Source organism: Glycine soja, chromosome 2, assembly GCF_004193775.1.
Source record: "Glycine soja cultivar W05 chromosome 2, ASM419377v2, whole genome shotgun sequence".
In the NCBI taxonomy this organism is placed as follows: Eukaryota; Viridiplantae; Streptophyta; class Magnoliopsida; order Fabales; family Fabaceae; genus Glycine; species Glycine soja.
This window is the reverse complement of record NC_041003.1, coordinates 8892800-8910846: the sequence shown is the minus strand read 5'-3', so window position 1 is coordinate 8910846 and position 18047 is coordinate 8892800. Positions and strand designations below refer to the sequence as shown.

Here is an 18047-nt window from a genome sequence, read left to right as displayed (position 1 = left end):
GTGTGACATGATTTTCGTGCTGCCTTTCTCAAGTTCTAGATACCTTATTAAAATATGAGAAAACAAGGTATAATGGACTAAAACTTGTGTGTCAAAGTACACAAGGGATGCTCTATTATGGAGGCCATTATGATAAATACTAATAGAGGGTATTTTGTTTCCTCAAAGTAAGATTCTACTTTCCTACTAATAATAAATGTATATTATTTTATCCTAATTTTCAACATCTAGTTTTATAACGATGGCAAACAAAATGTGTTATGTGCATGTTGTCTAACATTAAGTAGTTGTGTGTTTGATTCGGCATTGAAAATTCATCACTGAATTTTGAGTTACAAAAAATTTATGCTGTGAAGTTCTATTGATTGAAATCATTTTTATTTTAAGTTCTGGATTTGTATTAAATGAATAAACTAATATGGTAATCTATAATTGTTGAGAATTGGGAATTTAATGTTTAATGATGTGATAGGATATGCTATCTGATTTTAAGGATATGATTTTAGAGGAAACTGAATATTCTAATTATGTGTAATCAATAATACCTGTCTATATAAACAAGCTCCATAGGGTCTCTTTGACACAATTTTCACACAAATATCCATCAGTTTATCTCATTTTACATGGTATCTAGAGCCAGGTTAAGGGAATAATGAAAACCGTCCCCCACCGGGGACCTACTGTCCCCAGTGAACCTTATTGGTTGTCGCATTTTTCTGGCCTTTGTCGGCCACCGTCACTTTTCTGGCAACCCACTGTCCCCGGTGAGCCCTTTTGCTTGTCTCCCTTCTTCTAGTGGACCCTTCCACTCATTGCACCTTTTTTGATGATCTTTTTTAGTTTTTTGTAGACTTTTCCGATCACCGCCGCCGTCGCATCTCCAACGTACTTTCTGGCCGACATCACCACCATTGGACTTGCCCTGTGCCGATCTACATAGATTCAGTAGTCACTTCCCCAGACGAAGCTTCACGCGCTCCCACGTTCCCTTTCCTTGACGTGCCAAACAATGCACTTCATCGGCACATGTGGCGTTCGTTTCGGCCGCTCTTCTGGCGGCGAGGTCGCCTACCTTGGATGATAATACCCTAGAGTTTGCCTTCATCAGAGTTGTTTTGCGTGCCCAACTCTTTAGCCTAGGTTTTGCATACGTGTTTCTTTTGAAGTTGTTGTTTGCTTGTTGGCTTCAAAACGTTAGCACCTTTGTTGCAGCACCTGTTTTTCTTGTCTTGTTTTAGCCCATTATGACACTCAGGCAAATCTTGCTAGATTTTTCTCTTTTTCAAGTTTTAAATAATTTTGGGTATTCACTAATATTTGTTTTTTCTCCTTTTCAAGTTTTAAATAATTTTGGGTATTTTCTAATATTTGTTTGAAGCTTCCAAATCTTTGTTTTTAGAAGGTCAGAATTTGCTTCACTTGCCATGAATTTTTCTTAGGCTGATGGGAAATCCGGCTCTCTGGCAATGTTACCTTTTTAGCAATATTCCTTGACTCCACCAAGATCCCTGAGTTGTCTTCAAAATATTGTTTGAAGCTTCCAAGTGTTGGTTTTAAGAAAATCGGAACTTGCTTTTCTTAGGTTGATGGATATTCCAGCTTTCTCTTTCTAGCAATATTCCCCGGCTTTACCAACATCCCTGAGTTGTCTTTCAAACTATTGTCTTGTTTAGTGGAACTCAAGTTTTATGTTTTTGTTGGGAATAAATTTTCTTGTAACAAGCTAAAGCTTAATAAGCTTCAGCTTGAGGGTAAGTGTTGAAAATCAGGAATTTAATGTATAATGATGTCATAGGATATGATATCGGATTTAGAGGATCTGATTTGGAGGAAACTGAATATCCTTCAATTATGTGTAATCAATACTACCTGTCTATATAAACAAGCTCCGTAGGGGTCTCTCTGACACAAGGTTTTCACACTAGTTTCCCTCAGTTTTTCTCATTTTACAATACTGAAAGAAACCATTGTCATTTAATAATTTTCACAAGGGTTGCTACTGAAAAATTCTAATTGCCACTTTTATGCTGAAATTTTTCAGCACCTTTTTAATTAAATTCCATCATTGGTGGTTCCAAAGAAGCATGACATTGACATGGACACTGGATGTGGCATTAACATGAATACTAAAATTATGACAATATATTCTATAGATTGTATAAGATATTGTAAATTCGAAATCAATTCAAATATAGATTTCTTAGAATGTGGAATATGGGCCTAATTGAACCCTACAAAATCGGTTTGTAAGGTGAGGGATGCCCCCAATTATATCCTCTATCTTGACATTATCTCTAACCGATGTGAAACTTGGGTCTTTCCCAATATGGTCCCGCCCAATAGTTTTGAGCTTGGTGCATGGATAATATGGTGGGTGACCCGTTTAATAGATCTAGGATAGACTTTGATAACATCTTAAAATATGAGATATGGGTCTAATTAAACCTTATAAAATCAGCTTGTAAGGTGTGGAGTGCCCCCACTTATATATTCTATCTTGACACTATCTTTAGCCAATATGGAACTTGGGTTTTTCCCAATAAAAATATAGATACTATGAGATATTTTGTAAATATTCTACGAGAGATTACTACTTTTTTTACTTCTATTCAATTTATTTCATAATATTGATCATATTCCTTTGGCATTGTGTAGGGAAAACGAAATAATAGAGCAGCTGATCCACCACTTGAGGCTAAAACGCCTCATTTTCTTATTTTAATATCAGAAGGTTTCAGGGAAGCCCGGGGTGCTTTGAGTCGTTCTGGGATCACAAGTTTGCCTTCAAATCAAAGTCCTGTTAAAGTAGATGCTGTTTCTGTAACACCAGTTACAGGGGCACCCCCAACTTCTATGCCAGGTCATTTATATATGCATGCTTTAATCATGACATTTTCAGTGTCATGTACTGCAATATAATAGTTTGCATGGTTTATTTGTATTTCTTGTCTATCTTCACATCACATGCGTAATTTAATTAGCAACTTAATTGTACATGTATCTTTGCATTACATTGCTTTAGGGTACTAGTTTGTCATGTTTAGTTGGTCTATGGTCAGCAATTTATAACAAACGCAAGTGGCTTATTTTGTTGATGTTCTGGTTGAAGATTTATTATATAATTAACATGAGTTTTCTATGGATTTTTAGTTAATGGATCTATTCCAAATCGGCAACCAGTTCCTGCTGGGAATGTGGCCCCTGCTACTGTAAAAGTGGTAAACCTTGGATCCTTGAGACTATACTATTAACTTATTTCTAAACTATGGGTACCGGTTTTAATTTTTTTCTGACTCAATTATTCAAATGATCCTGGATTTATATAATAATTCTTTAGGAGCCAGTGCCTGTAACCTCCATGGTATCTGGACCGGCTTTTCCTCATAATTCGTCAGTTCCTCGTGCTACTAGTACTAGTCAAGGAGTTCCAAGCTTGCAGACGTCTTCTCCATCTTCTGTTTCTCAAGATATTATAACAAATAATGAAACTGCACAGGATACAAAGCCTACAGTGTCAATGCTGCCCCTTCGTCCAGTGAATCCTGTTCAAGCAAATGTGAACATTTTGAACAATCTCTCTCAAGCACGACAGGTGATGAACTCTGCTGCCTTAAGTGGTGGAACCTCTATGGGACTTCCGTCAATGGGTCAGACTCCTGTTGCCATGCACATGTCAAACATGATATCTAGTGGGATGACATCTTCTGTACCTGCGGCTCAAAATGTATTTTCATCTGGACAGTCAGGAATAACATCAATGACTAGTTCTGGACCTCTTACTGTTCCTGCACAGGTTGGACAAAATTCAGGTCTCGGTTCATTAACTTCGAACACTTCTAATTTGTCTTCAAGTTCGAACATTGGGATTTCACAACCATTGGGTAATCTTCAAGGGGTTGTTAGTATTGGACAACAGGTGTCCGGTATGAGCCAAGGAAACCTTTCAGGGGCCCAAATGGTGCAAGGTGGAGTTAGCATGAACCAAAATGTAATGAGTGGTCTTGGTCAATCAGTTGTTTCTTCTGGGACTGGCACGATGATTCCTACTCCAGGAATGTCTCAACCAGTACAATCAGTTATGCAACCACTTGTGAACAATGCCGCAGCTAATATGCCTTTGTCACAACAGACATCAGGTGGTATGCAATCGGCACAATCCAAATATGTGAAGGTCTGGGAGGTATGTTCACTTCCTCCTATAGCCTGCATTGAAGTTCACCTGTCAAACTTCTGTTTTACATCATCGTCCTTTTCTTTTCTCTTGAAAATTTCAGTCTGTTTGGTATAAATTTAACTTAATATGAAAAGGTAATTTCACCATTTTCTATTATTAACTCATTTTGTTTGGCACCAATAGGGCATCCTAGTTGCTTTATCATCATTTGATGTCTTGAGAATAACCAAGTGGTATTTCTCTTATTTCTTTTGAAGCTTGTATTTGAATGTTAGTGTAATGAGGTGGGCAAAGCATCACTTGTACTTTCTGTTTCATCCATTTTAACTTTCATTTAATGGACATTCAATTTGGAAAAAGTTGGACCTATTTCCAGATTTCTATTTCTATTTTAGTGCACTGCTCTTTCTGTCATGGTTTTTGATAGGAGCCCATCTCAGGTCAATCCCTTTAAGTTCTATTATTCCTGCTCTGATTTGGGGGAGCACTTGCTCTCATTTCTTTCTGTGCAATTCTCTGTTTATTTTCCTATTTTGCAGCATCTCTCAGAAACAATATGTATCAGTTTTTCTACAGCAATTTGGCATCTTATCTCTTGTTTGAATCTTGCTTGCCATTGTTGGCTTAAGTATATTGGATGTTGAGAACTTAAGCCTATATGTCATCAATATCTACTGTCTCTAGATCCTTGCCGTGTTTTCATTTTACTCACATTTTTTCATAGTTCAACATTATTACTGTTAAAACAAAACCATCTTTTTCTTATTTATTGTAAGTACATTGGTTTCTTTCCTTTATCTTTTTGAATTATTTATTTGATATAATTGTCTTCGTCCAAGATTCCTAATTTGTGACATACGATTATGTGTTATATATGGAGAAATATAAAGGTGGTTCTATGAATGCAGATTGTTGGAATATATGTAAATATAATTTTAGTAATTAAGAGTTAAGATATTAAGGATTCTTGTAATTATTGTATGAACAGTACAATGGTATATGATATAGTGCCTCTGCTGTGTCAAATAATAGCTTTTTCATGTCTCTTTTTTCTCTCGTCACAACATGGTATCTAAAACTTGATAGGAGGCAATCCTGAACTGTGTTTGCCTGGGAGACCCACTGTTGGTGAATTATATCTTTATAATTATAAATTAAAGAATAATTGGGAGGTTTAAGTGGTGGCAATTGTTTGGATTGTCTAGCATACTTGTGCATTGGTTCTTTATATTTAATAATTGAAATTTGTGCAGGGAAGCTTGTCTGGACAAAGACAAGGACAGCCAGTATTTATCACCAAACTTGAAGTATGTTCTTAAATGCATTATAAAATTATTTTATTCTGATATTGATTTGTTTATTTCTGTTTTTAATTTGGCCAGTCTATTTTCATATTCCTGTATGGCCTTTTTGGTCTCATTTTTAACAATAGAAATTGATGTAATTTTGTAGCAACTGTTGATCTCTTTGCTGTACGATCCTGATGCATAATTTCTTTGTAACAGGGTTACAGGAATTCTTCCGCCTCTGAGACGTAAGTTCAGGAAGTTTAATAATCTCTTCTCAGAAGTCTAGAAAATATTGAGTGGTTGAAGTTTATAATATTGATCCAAAATTATTGTTGTTATTTGCTGTTGAGTTGATTTTTTGGTTTGAATCAAGTATTAGGTATTAAGTTATAGTCGTGCCATTTGACTGGTGCTCAGTCCCCCAACACCAACTGCTGAAAGTTAGATTACTCGTCTAGGTTTATTATGTGAGTATTGTACTCAGTTAGTGAGTTATGAGCATGGAAGTTAGTAGTCCAGCTGTCAACTGACAGCTGGCAGCTAACTGTTAGATGCTTTCTCTGCAAGTCTCCTAAATCTAGTGTAAAAGCTAGTGTAATAGAAACTGTTTGGGAATGAAATTAGATTTTTCAGTTCCACAATTTTTAGTTTCTCTCTCTCTCTCTGTTTCTAATATGGTATGCCGAACTTGAAGGTCCTACAATGGCCGAATCTAATCCTCCACCTCCTGCTCCTCCTTGCTTCTCTTCATCTTCTGCTTTCGCGCACTCAATCTGAGAAGCTCACTGATTCAAACTTCTTGCTGTGGTAGCAACAATTAGAGTTGGTGATCAAAGTGCGTCAATTACACAAATACCTAGTTTGTCCGAATATTCCTCTTCAATATGCGAACCAAGCTGATCAGGATTCAGGCACCATGAATCCTGCGTACACTGCATGGGAGATACAAGATCAAATGCTCCTCACATGGCTTCAATCATTGTTTTCTAGCTCGATTTTGTCATGTGTTCTAGGGTCTGTTCACTCGTTTCAAGTGTGGGAGTAAATCCACGATCATTTTCAGAAATTAACTCGAGCAAAGGCTCGTCAACTTCGCACGGAGTTGCGATCTACAACTTTTGATAACAAATCGGTTTTGGAATTTCTTTTGTAAATCAAAGCTTTGGCTGATTCGCTAGCTTATGTCGGAGATCCGATCACATCACAACATGTTGATGTTATTCTTGAAGGCCTACCTTTAGATTTCAACTTTGTGATTTTGGTTATCGAAAGCTAATTCAAACCGATGCAAATTGAGGAGGTAGAAGCTCTCCTTGCGCATGAGATGCGTCTAGAAAAATCTCAGAAGAAACTTGCCTCTGAAACAGTTTCTTTGAATCTTACTGAAGCCTCTTCCTCGACTTTGCAACAGCAATCGTCCTCCTTTGCTAAGGCACATGTTGCTTCTGAATCTGTGAATTTGAACTACAACTTGAATTTTGGTTTTCACGGCTTTGGACGTGGTTGTGGTGGCCGGAACAATTGAGGTGGCGTCCGTGGTCATGGTGGCCGGTTTACTAATGTGCAGTGTCAAGTTTGTTTTAAGTACGGTCACCCAGCCTCGGATTGCTATCATCCTTATGATCAGAACTATCAACTTCAAGTGCCTGCTAATTTTCAAGGTTTTCAGACTTCATCGAATCCTTGGAATCAATTCCTGGCAGCACAGCAGCACTATGGTTCTTATCAACCCAATAATTTCCCTAATTTTGCTGATCCGTGGGGAATGATGCCAAGGAAATTGCAATTTCCTCAACAGTTTCAGCAATCTCACTCTCAAGAACAAGCACAAAATCCTCCTGGTGCTTTGATTACTAATTCTGGAGCACTTGGTTCATGTCCTACAACTAGCAGTACCTGGTTCCCTGATTCGGGAGCTTCCTATCATGCCACTGCAGACCAGAATAATATCCATCAACTTAGTTCCTTTGAATGTCCAGACCAAATCTTCATTGGTAACAGACAAGGTCTGCACATTTCTTCCTCTGGATCCTCCTATTTTAATCACCTGTTAAACCTGATCAGTGTCAGTCATTTTGCTAGAGATAATTTAGTTTTCTGAGTTTCATGCTGACTATTGTCTCGAAATCTTTAGCAACAAGAAATTCGGCTTCAAGGCAAAGTGGGTCCTGATGGCTTGTACCAGTTTCCAAGCCTCCACTTGCAGCCTCAGTCCAAGCTGTACTTTCCAGCAAACTGTTTAGTCTCTCATTCTGATTCACAAACAAATCTGTATCTACTGTTGCTTCTCCTAGTTTTAGGTTTATGTGTCATGTCCGTTTGGGACACCCCAATGATCATATTCTCAAACTTGTATTGATTCATTGTAATATATCCATATCAAATAAAGAGACTACTTTCTTTTGTTCTGCTTATGCTGTTGGCAAATCTCTCAGATTGCTCTCTTCTATATCTACTACTACTTATTCTAAACCTTTAGAACTGGTTTACAGTTATTTGTGGGGTCCTTCCCCTATGTCTTCTTTTGGGGCTTTTCGCTATTATTTGGCTTTTGTTGATGCCTATTCAAGGTTCACTTGGATATATCTTCTAAAATCTAAAGCTGATACATTCACTGTCTTTAAACAGTTTAAAAACATGGTCGAGTTGCAATTTAGTAATCCTCTTAAGGCATTACAAACAGATTGGAGGGGAGGGGGGGAGAGTTCAGACCTCTCAACAAATTTCTCACAGATTTGGGGATAATTCACAGACTTGCTTGTCCTCACACACATCACCAAAATGGTGTGGTGGAGAGGAAGCATTGCCACATTGTAGAGTTAGGTCTTACTCTACTTAGTCATGCATCAATGCCTCTTGAGTTTTGGGATCATGACTTTGTTACTGCTGTCTATCTTATAAATAGACTACCCACTGCTTCCTTAAATTTTTCTGTTCCTTATACTGTTCTGTTTGGTCAACCTCCTTCATATCAGCAGCATCTTAAAGCCTTTGGTTGTGCTTGTTTTGCTTTTCTAAGACCTTACAACTCTCATAAATTGGAATTCAGATCTCATGAGTGTCTTTTTCTAGGATACTCTAATCATAAGGGCTATAAATGTTTGTCTCCCAGTGGAAAGGTATTCATTTCCAAAGATGTGGTTTTTAATGAGACCAGATTTCCATATACTGATTTATTTTCTAAACCTAGTTCTCATTCATCATCATCACCCTCATCTTCATTTTCTGCAAACATTCCCCTTGCTGGTCTAGCTTCCTTTATTCATCGTCAAACCACTATACAGTGTACATCAACTTCTTCACAAAATAATGTACCCAATCCCTTTTCCCCTCAAGACATTGCACCCAATCCCTCTCCTTCTTAGTCTACAAATATTGTTTCTGAACCTGTCACTCAACCAGTTGCTAATGATTCTATCCCAGAACTTCCTTCTTCCACTGCTTCTGCATCTGATTCCTCCTCCTCCTATGAGTCAGCCTCCCATTATCCTATTCCTCACAATTCTCCTCCTATGCAGACCAGGGCTAAGTCTGGTATTGTGCAAACCAGACTTCATCCCTCATTATTTCTCAGAGTCAAAATCTGTCAAACAGGCGTTTCAGGATCCTAATTGTCAGGCTGCTGTAGTGGCCACAATCGCAGCCAAAAATAATGTATGTAGCAGCTATTGAATTGATATTTTTGGAAAAACCCAATTTTACCCTTCAAACAGCCCTCAACCTCTTCTTTTCTTTTCTCTGAGCAACATCCACCCTAGTATATATTGTATTTGAATCTATAGAAATTTTTTTGTTTCCTTGATTTTTATTATTTATTTGTATGTTTTAAAACCTATGGCTTTTTGTTGTTAATAATGAATATGTCATGAATTTCGATTATTTTGTTGATGCCTGAGCATTTATATGTATATAGTATAAATTATTCAATCTGTATATAAAATATCGGAATAGTGGCCATCCTGCTATGCTTTATACCGATATACCACTTTTAGGGTCGGTCACTATGCACGCCATCCGAGATTGATAATTATGGTTATTTTATATGCTCTTTGGTGGATTCCTGATCTTTCTGTTTCGTTCTTCCTGTCTTAAATAAACTCTTTTATAATACAGAAAAACATATTATAACCCTTGTTCTTGATTTGTGTGCTTGGTATTACTTAAATGGTATTCTTAGGCATAAACTTACTAAATGTTTGTGAAAAAGCTTTTATTATTTTGAAAGCTTTTATGAGGGAGGCTTCAGGCAACATAGATGCTTTTCAATAAAAGGCAACATTTGTTAGATGTTCTCTTGTGTCCATACTTTTGCAGTTGTCGTTTTCTCTGTATTATTTATTTCATAAAGCCATTAATGTTTCTTTATGAGGATGATTATTTTTTGTGTGCTTGAAATTCAACTTTATTGGAAAAATGAAAATTTTTTGGCCAAGTGATTTTGTGTTGCTAAACGCATGCCATTATTGATTTCTAATGAGAAGGTCATAAATTTTTTATTATAGTTGCAGCCTTTGGATGTGCCCCTTTCCTTAATAAATTTGTAAAACCTACATTGTCACTTAATTATTTCATTAGTGACACTGACACATAATTAATGCATATGCAGCACTTTAAAAGCATAATTTTGAGCATTACTAATTCAGTACTGAGATTCATTTTCACCAAAAATTTAGTAAATAAATTGTGTACTAAAAAATCAGTTTTATCAATCACATGCTAAATTAACTTTAAGATTCATACCAAAACTTCTCTTGCTTGAAGTGTTGGAGTGTCACATGTTTCCACAACACTTGTACGACACATGTTAGACACTTCTCAATAAGTATTTAATTAAGAAATTATTTGTGTGGGCTTGGATACTTGAGTTGATACTTCCATATGGATGGACACTTCAACAACACTTTTATTATAAAAAAGATTCAAATTTTTTGAAATTAGAAATGCCAACTTAGAATATAAAAGATATTTTATCTGTCTATATTTTGTGAGATAGATTATCAATGGAAGAAGGTTATGCAATTCTTGATTACCAATTTAGATCTTTTGTTATGTTTGTCAGGGTCCATGATTCATTGATATTGACATGGTTATCTGAGTGAATCATCATCAGATGCTCTATGTCCTATTAAATTCATTAAATTTCTGGATTTACTTACATTGATTTAATTGATATCAGACTTGCAGCAAACTGGCCCCCTGTAATGCAAATAGTTCGGCTTATATCTCAGGACCACATGAATAACAAGTAATTCCTTATTTCAACTTTTTTCATGCTCATCTCTCTTTCAGACTGTGTGTATTGGTCCTTAACATTTTGTTCTGCTGCTAGACAATATGTAGGAAAGGCAGATTTCCTAGTTTTTCGGGCAATGAACCCACATGGATTTCTTGGTCAGCTGCAGGAAAAGAAGCTGGTATGTTATCTTTGGGTGTTTCTATTTTTTTCCCTTTCCTGTAAAGCTCCCCTTCTCCTAAATGCTTTTCTAACTCAGTCACAATGTCAATTCTTTCCTGAATTTTTTCCCTTGATGTCTTCTTTCAAGTTTTTGCTCCTGAAAGATAGAAGAAATTTAGGTTTGGTACTATGAGCATTTCAACTCAACAATTTTATGCCAACTGATTTTGGTTAATAATACTTGTAATTCAAATAATATTAATGTAAGGTGCATGACATTCTCATCTGTCTCAATGATTTGACTTGATGGCCTGTCAAGGGTCAATTAACCTATAGGCTTGAGCTGTTTGGAGAAGATCTGAGACTATTTTTATTTATATCTGAATCCCTTAGGGTTATTGTGGAGTGCTAGATGTGTTCCTCTACTCTGGAGGATGCTTTGTTATGAAGGCTTTGCCAAAAACAAAATTTAATTTTTTGGTAGTGTGCAGTTTACACAGTTCATTGGTGTGTTTGGAATATAATGCTTATATCTTTGAGGGTGTCTCTTTGCCCATAAACTTGTTATGGGAGAGTTTGTTTTTCCCCCCAAATGAGGTAGAGTCCACATTCTTCAGCATTGCTAATCGTCTTCCCAATTCCAAAGCCTGAAATTTGCACAAGTTAGGTAGAAACTTAGTAACACAGTTTAGACTTTGTCATTTTGCTTATGGGCAGCAAATTACAATCTATACAATCCATGAGTTGATTCTTCTCTAACTAGCATTCAAAGCATTTAAAATTTACCTTTTTTGTGCTGCATATATTTTACCAATGTTATTTCCAGCATCTTGCATAGTCTGCTGAAGTAGTTTCTATAGAATTTCCATCTGCTGCTCCCTGCTGAAAGAGGTTACATCAGAGGTTTCCCCTTGTCAAAGATATGATTTGATATGTTTTAATTACAGCATTTTAGTATGGGTTATTTCCACTAATACTCATTATTGTTTCCTTATTTTGTAATGAGTACATCCCACTTGTATCCTATGTGTGACATCTTCATTAATTTCTCCATCATCTTAACCAGCTATAAACAAAAATTTATAAATACTAATACTAAATAACTTTTTTTGGGGGTGCTAAAAGCAAGGGCTGGGGCCGCCTTATTCTTAGGCCAGCCCCTGATTGAAAAGCCGTATAAGCTTAGATTGTCAAATGAAAAAGAATTGAATGAACACTGCTAAATTTATTCTATTTGAATATTCCATTATTTATTTGTCACTGATTCACGCTGTGCACTCTATTTGATTGTTTCATTGCTTTCTTTCCATTCTTCCAAAATAAATTCTTCACAAACTTAGATATAACCAATAATTTTGTTTTATGAGTCTTATAGTTAAGTAGCTTTAGCTATTTCTAGTTTAAAACTATTACATTGAACACTATAAATCATATATATGGTATATTTTAAGTTATTTTTGTACAATTTGATTTGATACAAATTCTATTAATGAGTCAAATTATGTTGGTAATCCACAATTTAAATCTTGATTTTATAACCTTGGTTAGGATATTTGTGATCTCTATATTTATTTCAATAACTCTATATGATCCAGCCCCTGATGTGTAATTCAAACCCAGATTTCAGCACGTGTCTTTTTCTCCTCACTATTATCAATTATTATTGGATACTCGATATTTTTTTTTTTGTACATTATTTATGAGGGGGAGCCCTGGTGCAGCTGTAAAGTTGTGCCTTGATGACTAGTTAGTCATGTGTTTGAATTCGTAAACAGCCTTATTACCTAGGCAAGGTAAGGCTGCATACAATGAGCCTCCCCCATACCTTTGCATAGCAAGGAGCCTTCTGGCACTGGCTTACGTTATCATAGTTTATGTTTGGCCAACATCGAGGGGTTTGCCAATAAAGTCTTTATCAAGATGCTTTTTTATTTAACAATTTCTTTGTATTGTTTTGGTAAAAAAATTTCTAGTGTTTGGAATGAGTACTTGACTTGACTACATGTATATGGGAATGGGAGTACATTGTCATGGGGCAGTGCTAGTCATTAAATATTATTTCTTGTGCACACATACCAAAGCTTAGTGATTCTATGGTAGGAAATTTCCTTGATTACTTCTTAAACATTTAATCTCTTATCAATGTGTGCTTCAAACATGTTATGTAAGCCTCACCTATAGAAGGAATTTTGAGCGCATCTTAACAATTCATCATAAAGTGTTGGCAACAGACATAAGCTCTAGGAAGGACCATTTTCATATCTGTTGGAGTATTCGTAGATATCTAGTTACATCTTGGACACAGTATATTTACAAATTTCCTGTTTTCATTTAGATTCCTGTAACACTTATCTGTAGAAATACTTGTTCTAATGACTGTCGGGTCTTACCCTTATAATTTTTTAATTTCTTTGTAACACTGTTATACGAAGAATTTCTCTGCCTGTGGACCATTGAATTCATGTCTCGCAGGAGGGATTTTTTTTGTGGTACTGAATTTGTTGCTCGATTTCAGTGTGCAGTTATTCAATTACCATCACAGACGTTGCTACTATCTGTTTCTGACAAAGCCTTCCGCTTGATTGGGATGCTTTTTCCTGGGGTAACATTTAGTTGCTTTTTGAGGTTCTATTATAATTATGGATCAATTATACCTTGCCTATTTATTTACTCGAAGCCTTGAATGCTAGCAGGATATGGTTGTATTTAAGCCGCAATTGTCGAGTCAGCAGCAGCAACAAATGCAGCAACAACATCAGCAGATGCAAAACCAACAGCAGCATCTTCCGCAGTTGCAACAACAGCAGCAGCTACCTCACATGCAACAACAGCAACTTCCTCAGCTCCAACAACAGCAGCAACAACTTCCTCAGCTGCAGCAGCAGCAACAACTTCCTCAGCTGCAGCAGCAGCAGCAGCAACTTCCTCAGCTCCAACAACAGCAGCAACAACTTCCTCAGCTGCAGCAGCAGCAGCAACAACTTCCTCAGCTGCAACAGCAGCAGCAACAGGTCCAGCAGCAGCAGCTTGCGCAGCTGCAACAGCAGCAGCTTCCGCAAATCCAGCAACAGCAGCAGCTACCTCAACTTCAACAACTCCCACAACTACAGCAACAGCAGCAGCTTCCGCAGTTACAGCAACTGCAGCCGCAGCAGCAACAGATGGTTGGGTCAGGAATGGGTCAAGCCTATGTTCAAGGCCCCGGGCGGTCACAGCTGGTTTCGCAGGGACAAGTTTCATCACAGGGAGCAACAAACATAGGTGGAGGGGGCTTCATGAGTTAACTCAATTTTTGATAAGTTTCCCCACATCTAACGCAGGGTATATTTTGGGAAGCTATTTTATAATGTTATGGCATTTGTATGAACATGAAACTTCGGTGCTAGAAATGTTCTAGCATCCAGTCACAAGTATTTAGCTCACAATTTATGTCACAAATTGATAGGTCCTTCGTTTGATTTTCTTCAGCAATTTAGCCATTAAAAACTCAGCTAAATAATTTATATTGATAGAATGTTTGAAAGTTATTTTGAACGTCTTGATTTTAAAAGTTGGGTAGACTTGATTTTAATAAATTATTTTGAGCTGTAGAAGGTAATTGGAATGTGTGGTGGATTGATTGTTTAGAAACCGAGCATAGTTGTGTTGAAAGTCATGTTTTTAAGTAACTAATTTAAAAGTAATGCTAGTTGCACAATCTTCACAAACAAGGCAATGAACGATCTTGTGGAACCACTTGCTAAGATGTAGCACAATTTGAGGATGCATTGTATGACCAATGCATTTCTTAGTAGGTTGGGACGTTGGGTAAAGATAAAGTAAGAAAATTTCCAAATGAAAAACAAACTTGGATACTTTTGCATGGAAACCCGTTGATACGCTAGGAATCGACCCAAATCTTTTCAATCATAAGTTCATGGTTGACCTTCAAGCTAAAACGGTATGCCACATCACAAACGATGAAAAATGGAATTGGAAAGGTGCTGGGAGATCGAGAAATAGGTTTCAGACTTGCTTTAAGCAGGATTTATCTGAGAAATTAAATACATGACATAGCTGTGAACGTGGTCCTAGTATGTGTAGATTATGTGGATTGAAAACAAGCATTGTCCAAAGGATTCTTATCCTCTTCCTAACATTGATCAATTGGTTGACAATTCGTGAGGATTCCAATTACTTTCATTTATGGATGCTATTCTAGTTTTAACCAGATTCCTATGTATCCCAAGGATGAAGAAAAGATAGCTTATATAACGGAAAATGCCAACATTGTTATAAATTAATGTCATTCAGGTTAAAGAACGTAGGTGTCATATACCAATGCATGAAGCATGATGAATGATATTTTTGAAACAAATTGGTAGTAATCTAGAAGTGTATGTCCACAACATGATCGTGAAAAGCAAGCAACATGAGCAACATTGGGCACTTTTGGAGTACAAGTTGGAAACTTCCATAGTACTCACCAAGCCTGAAAATGGTAAGAGTGTTGTTCGGTGCACGCAACATTATTGCTGGTGCACCCAGCATTCTATAAAAATGACGAAATTACCCTTGTTTAGTTTTCCTCTTACGGATCAAGTTGATCCATAACTTGATCCGGAAGTGACTTACGAATTAAGTTGATCCGTAAGAGACTCCGTAAGAGACTTCCGGATTAAGTTGATCCGTAACTTATGGATCAACTTGATCTGTAAGAGAAAAAATAATAATTTATTAACTACATATTTAAAGATATTGTTTAAGGTTATTTTATACATATTAATAAAAATCAATAAATACATAAAAGATAATAATAATTTTATAAAATTAATATTATCATCATTAATTTATTTTTTATTTTTATAATTAATCATATCATTTATTAATATTATAAAGAATATAAAAAAAATTAGTATTATATTAAAAATTAAAATACTAACTACTTTATAATACATTTTTTTACATGATCATTAGTATAAGTGAGAAAATAGTAATTATAAGAAAATTTAAAAATATTAGTACGTTATATAAGATCTTAGATAACGAATGATGTTCATTTTTTGTTTAATTTTTTTTTACACCCTTTTCAACTTCTTTATTTTAATTATATTTAAAGTTATATTTTAAATTATTTTTTATTAGTTGGTAAACTAAGTTAACTAGATCATTTATAATAATTTACATATACTATAACTAAGTTAACTAGACCATTTTAATAACACGCGTGTATATAGACACAAATGAAATACACAATGAATGAAAATAAATAAAACTAACATTAGTAATGAAAATAAATAAAACCAACACACACACACACAACGATAAAAAAATTAATTTCCTAAAATACCCTTATATTTAATTGCAAAGAATAAAAAAAGAAAGTTGTTAAAAATAAAACTCTAATCAAATAAATAATATTTTGGAGATAATATCAAGAAAAACTAATTTATATTTTCTTATATTTTAGTTCATCACACATGATTTTTTCTATTTTTTATATTTCTATCCGGAGGAACTAACTATTTAAAAATTGTCAATTATATTCATTATTATAGGAATCAAGGTTTTGGAAGGCTTTACATGTTGATTCTAAAAATTGTTTCTAATTGATAGAGTCTGTCTTGATTTGAAATTGTTTTGGCTGGCTTATGAAGGCTTTAATATCTACTTTCTGATTGCAAAAACTAGTAAAAGACATGCTTCATAGGTTGTTCTTTTTTATTTTTTATATTGTTAATATTATTTTACTTTTGAAAGTAACGCAATTGATAAATTTGAATCATACAACTAATAAACATAAATGCGGGAGCATAGATCCCTGATTTATGATGTCTCGTTCTCGATCGGGAACTTTCATCCATAGACTCTTAAAACCAAAACAAAAGAAAAGCTAGTAGATCTGATGCCTTGTTAATTAGTGATTGGTTCACAAAGAAGAATAAACGATCCATTCCTTCTTTGTTAATTTTATAAGTTGGATTGTTCGCAACGTATATGGTTCTTGTGCTTTGTTAGTTTCATATATAGGGCTGTCCTTCATCAAATGTGGTTTGGTGAGGAAATTAGGAAAAATGAAAGAAATTTTTTTCTTTTGTTATTTTTCACACGCATTTGATGGTTCTCAATTCACTTGCCCTAATTAAGATGAAGTTTTCGTACGTCAAGTTTGATCTGTATATTTTTGTTAATGACTAGCTTACATTATATGATTGTTGCAACTCCCATATATGTTATTCATTTTCATATATTCCAAAGTAATTTTCATTAATTGAAATATTATAGTTGTCCTTTTATGTTTCATTATTTTATTCGCTTACTTAATTGCTAGAGTAGAGTGAGCAACTTGTTCATTTATGAAGGGACAAGAATTTGTACTTTAATGTCCACTATCATTATTCCTTCATTTATTTCAATAAAATTGTCATTTAATATATTGTATAAATATTATGTTATTAAATATTTTTAATTTAAACAAACGTAATTACATTTAAGTATATTAATATTTTACTCACCAAAGATTTAAATTAGCTGACAAGATATTATTTAAACCTTATTAATGATAGTTAATTTTAGTCTTTAAAATGTGTTTTTTCTTAATAATTCTATTTGACTTTATGATTCTTAATTATTTTACCTTTTTATTTGCAAGAATTAAACTCAGATGTTAAAGAATTTTTTTTTTGTGAAATAATTGTTTAATCAATTGAATTAAATTTCTTTAGTATTGTTTTATTTTATCTGAATGCAAATAGGATGAGTCAAACAAGAAAATTATAATTTTACTTATTTAATATTTTTATTTTACTTCATACGTAATATATAGAGATACAAAGTGTTAAAGATAAAAATTTAAAAATAAATATTATATTTTGTAAGCAACAAATAGTTTAAGATAAATTAAAACTCTTAAAAGATTTATTACTTTTAAATGAAAGCTATATCATTTTAACAAATTATTCAGATTGATTTAGCAAACTGTAAAGTTAAATAATTTACAATAATTGGTTTAATCAATCCTCATTATTCAAATCCAAAGTTAACTCGGATAGTGAGGAGCCTTTAGAAAAAGAAAAAAAAAAAAAAACTCAGTTGGTGAGGAACATGATAAATTGAGAATCATTCTAAAAAATGATTTTAAAATATTTTTTATTTTTAAATGGAAGAAACTAGCCAAATGGTAAAAGTCAATAATCGGTTGAAATATCCG

At 34.6% G+C, this 18047-nt stretch overlaps 1 protein-coding gene across 1 annotated transcript in view; it reads left to right on the top strand.

Moving 5' to 3' along the window:
- LOC114385746 (mediator of RNA polymerase II transcription subunit 25-like) overlaps positions 1-14408 on the top strand; it is a 38622-nt gene extending 24214 nt beyond the window's left edge. Inside the window, exons 7-15 of the mRNA XM_028345807.1 lie at positions 2656-2860; positions 3151-3218; positions 3338-4180; positions 5428-5481; positions 5680-5708; positions 10640-10708; positions 10793-10877; positions 13374-13460; positions 13552-14408. Coding sequence (XP_028201608.1) covers positions 2656-2860; positions 3151-3218; positions 3338-4180; positions 5428-5481; positions 5680-5708; positions 10640-10708; positions 10793-10877; positions 13374-13460; positions 13552-14142 — 2031 coding nt within the window. The 3' untranslated portion in view covers positions 14143-14408. The remainder of the gene's footprint in view (positions 1-2655; positions 2861-3150; positions 3219-3337; positions 4181-5427; positions 5482-5679; positions 5709-10639; positions 10709-10792; positions 10878-13373; positions 13461-13551) is intronic.
- Positions 14409-18047: the final 3639 nt, after the last annotated feature.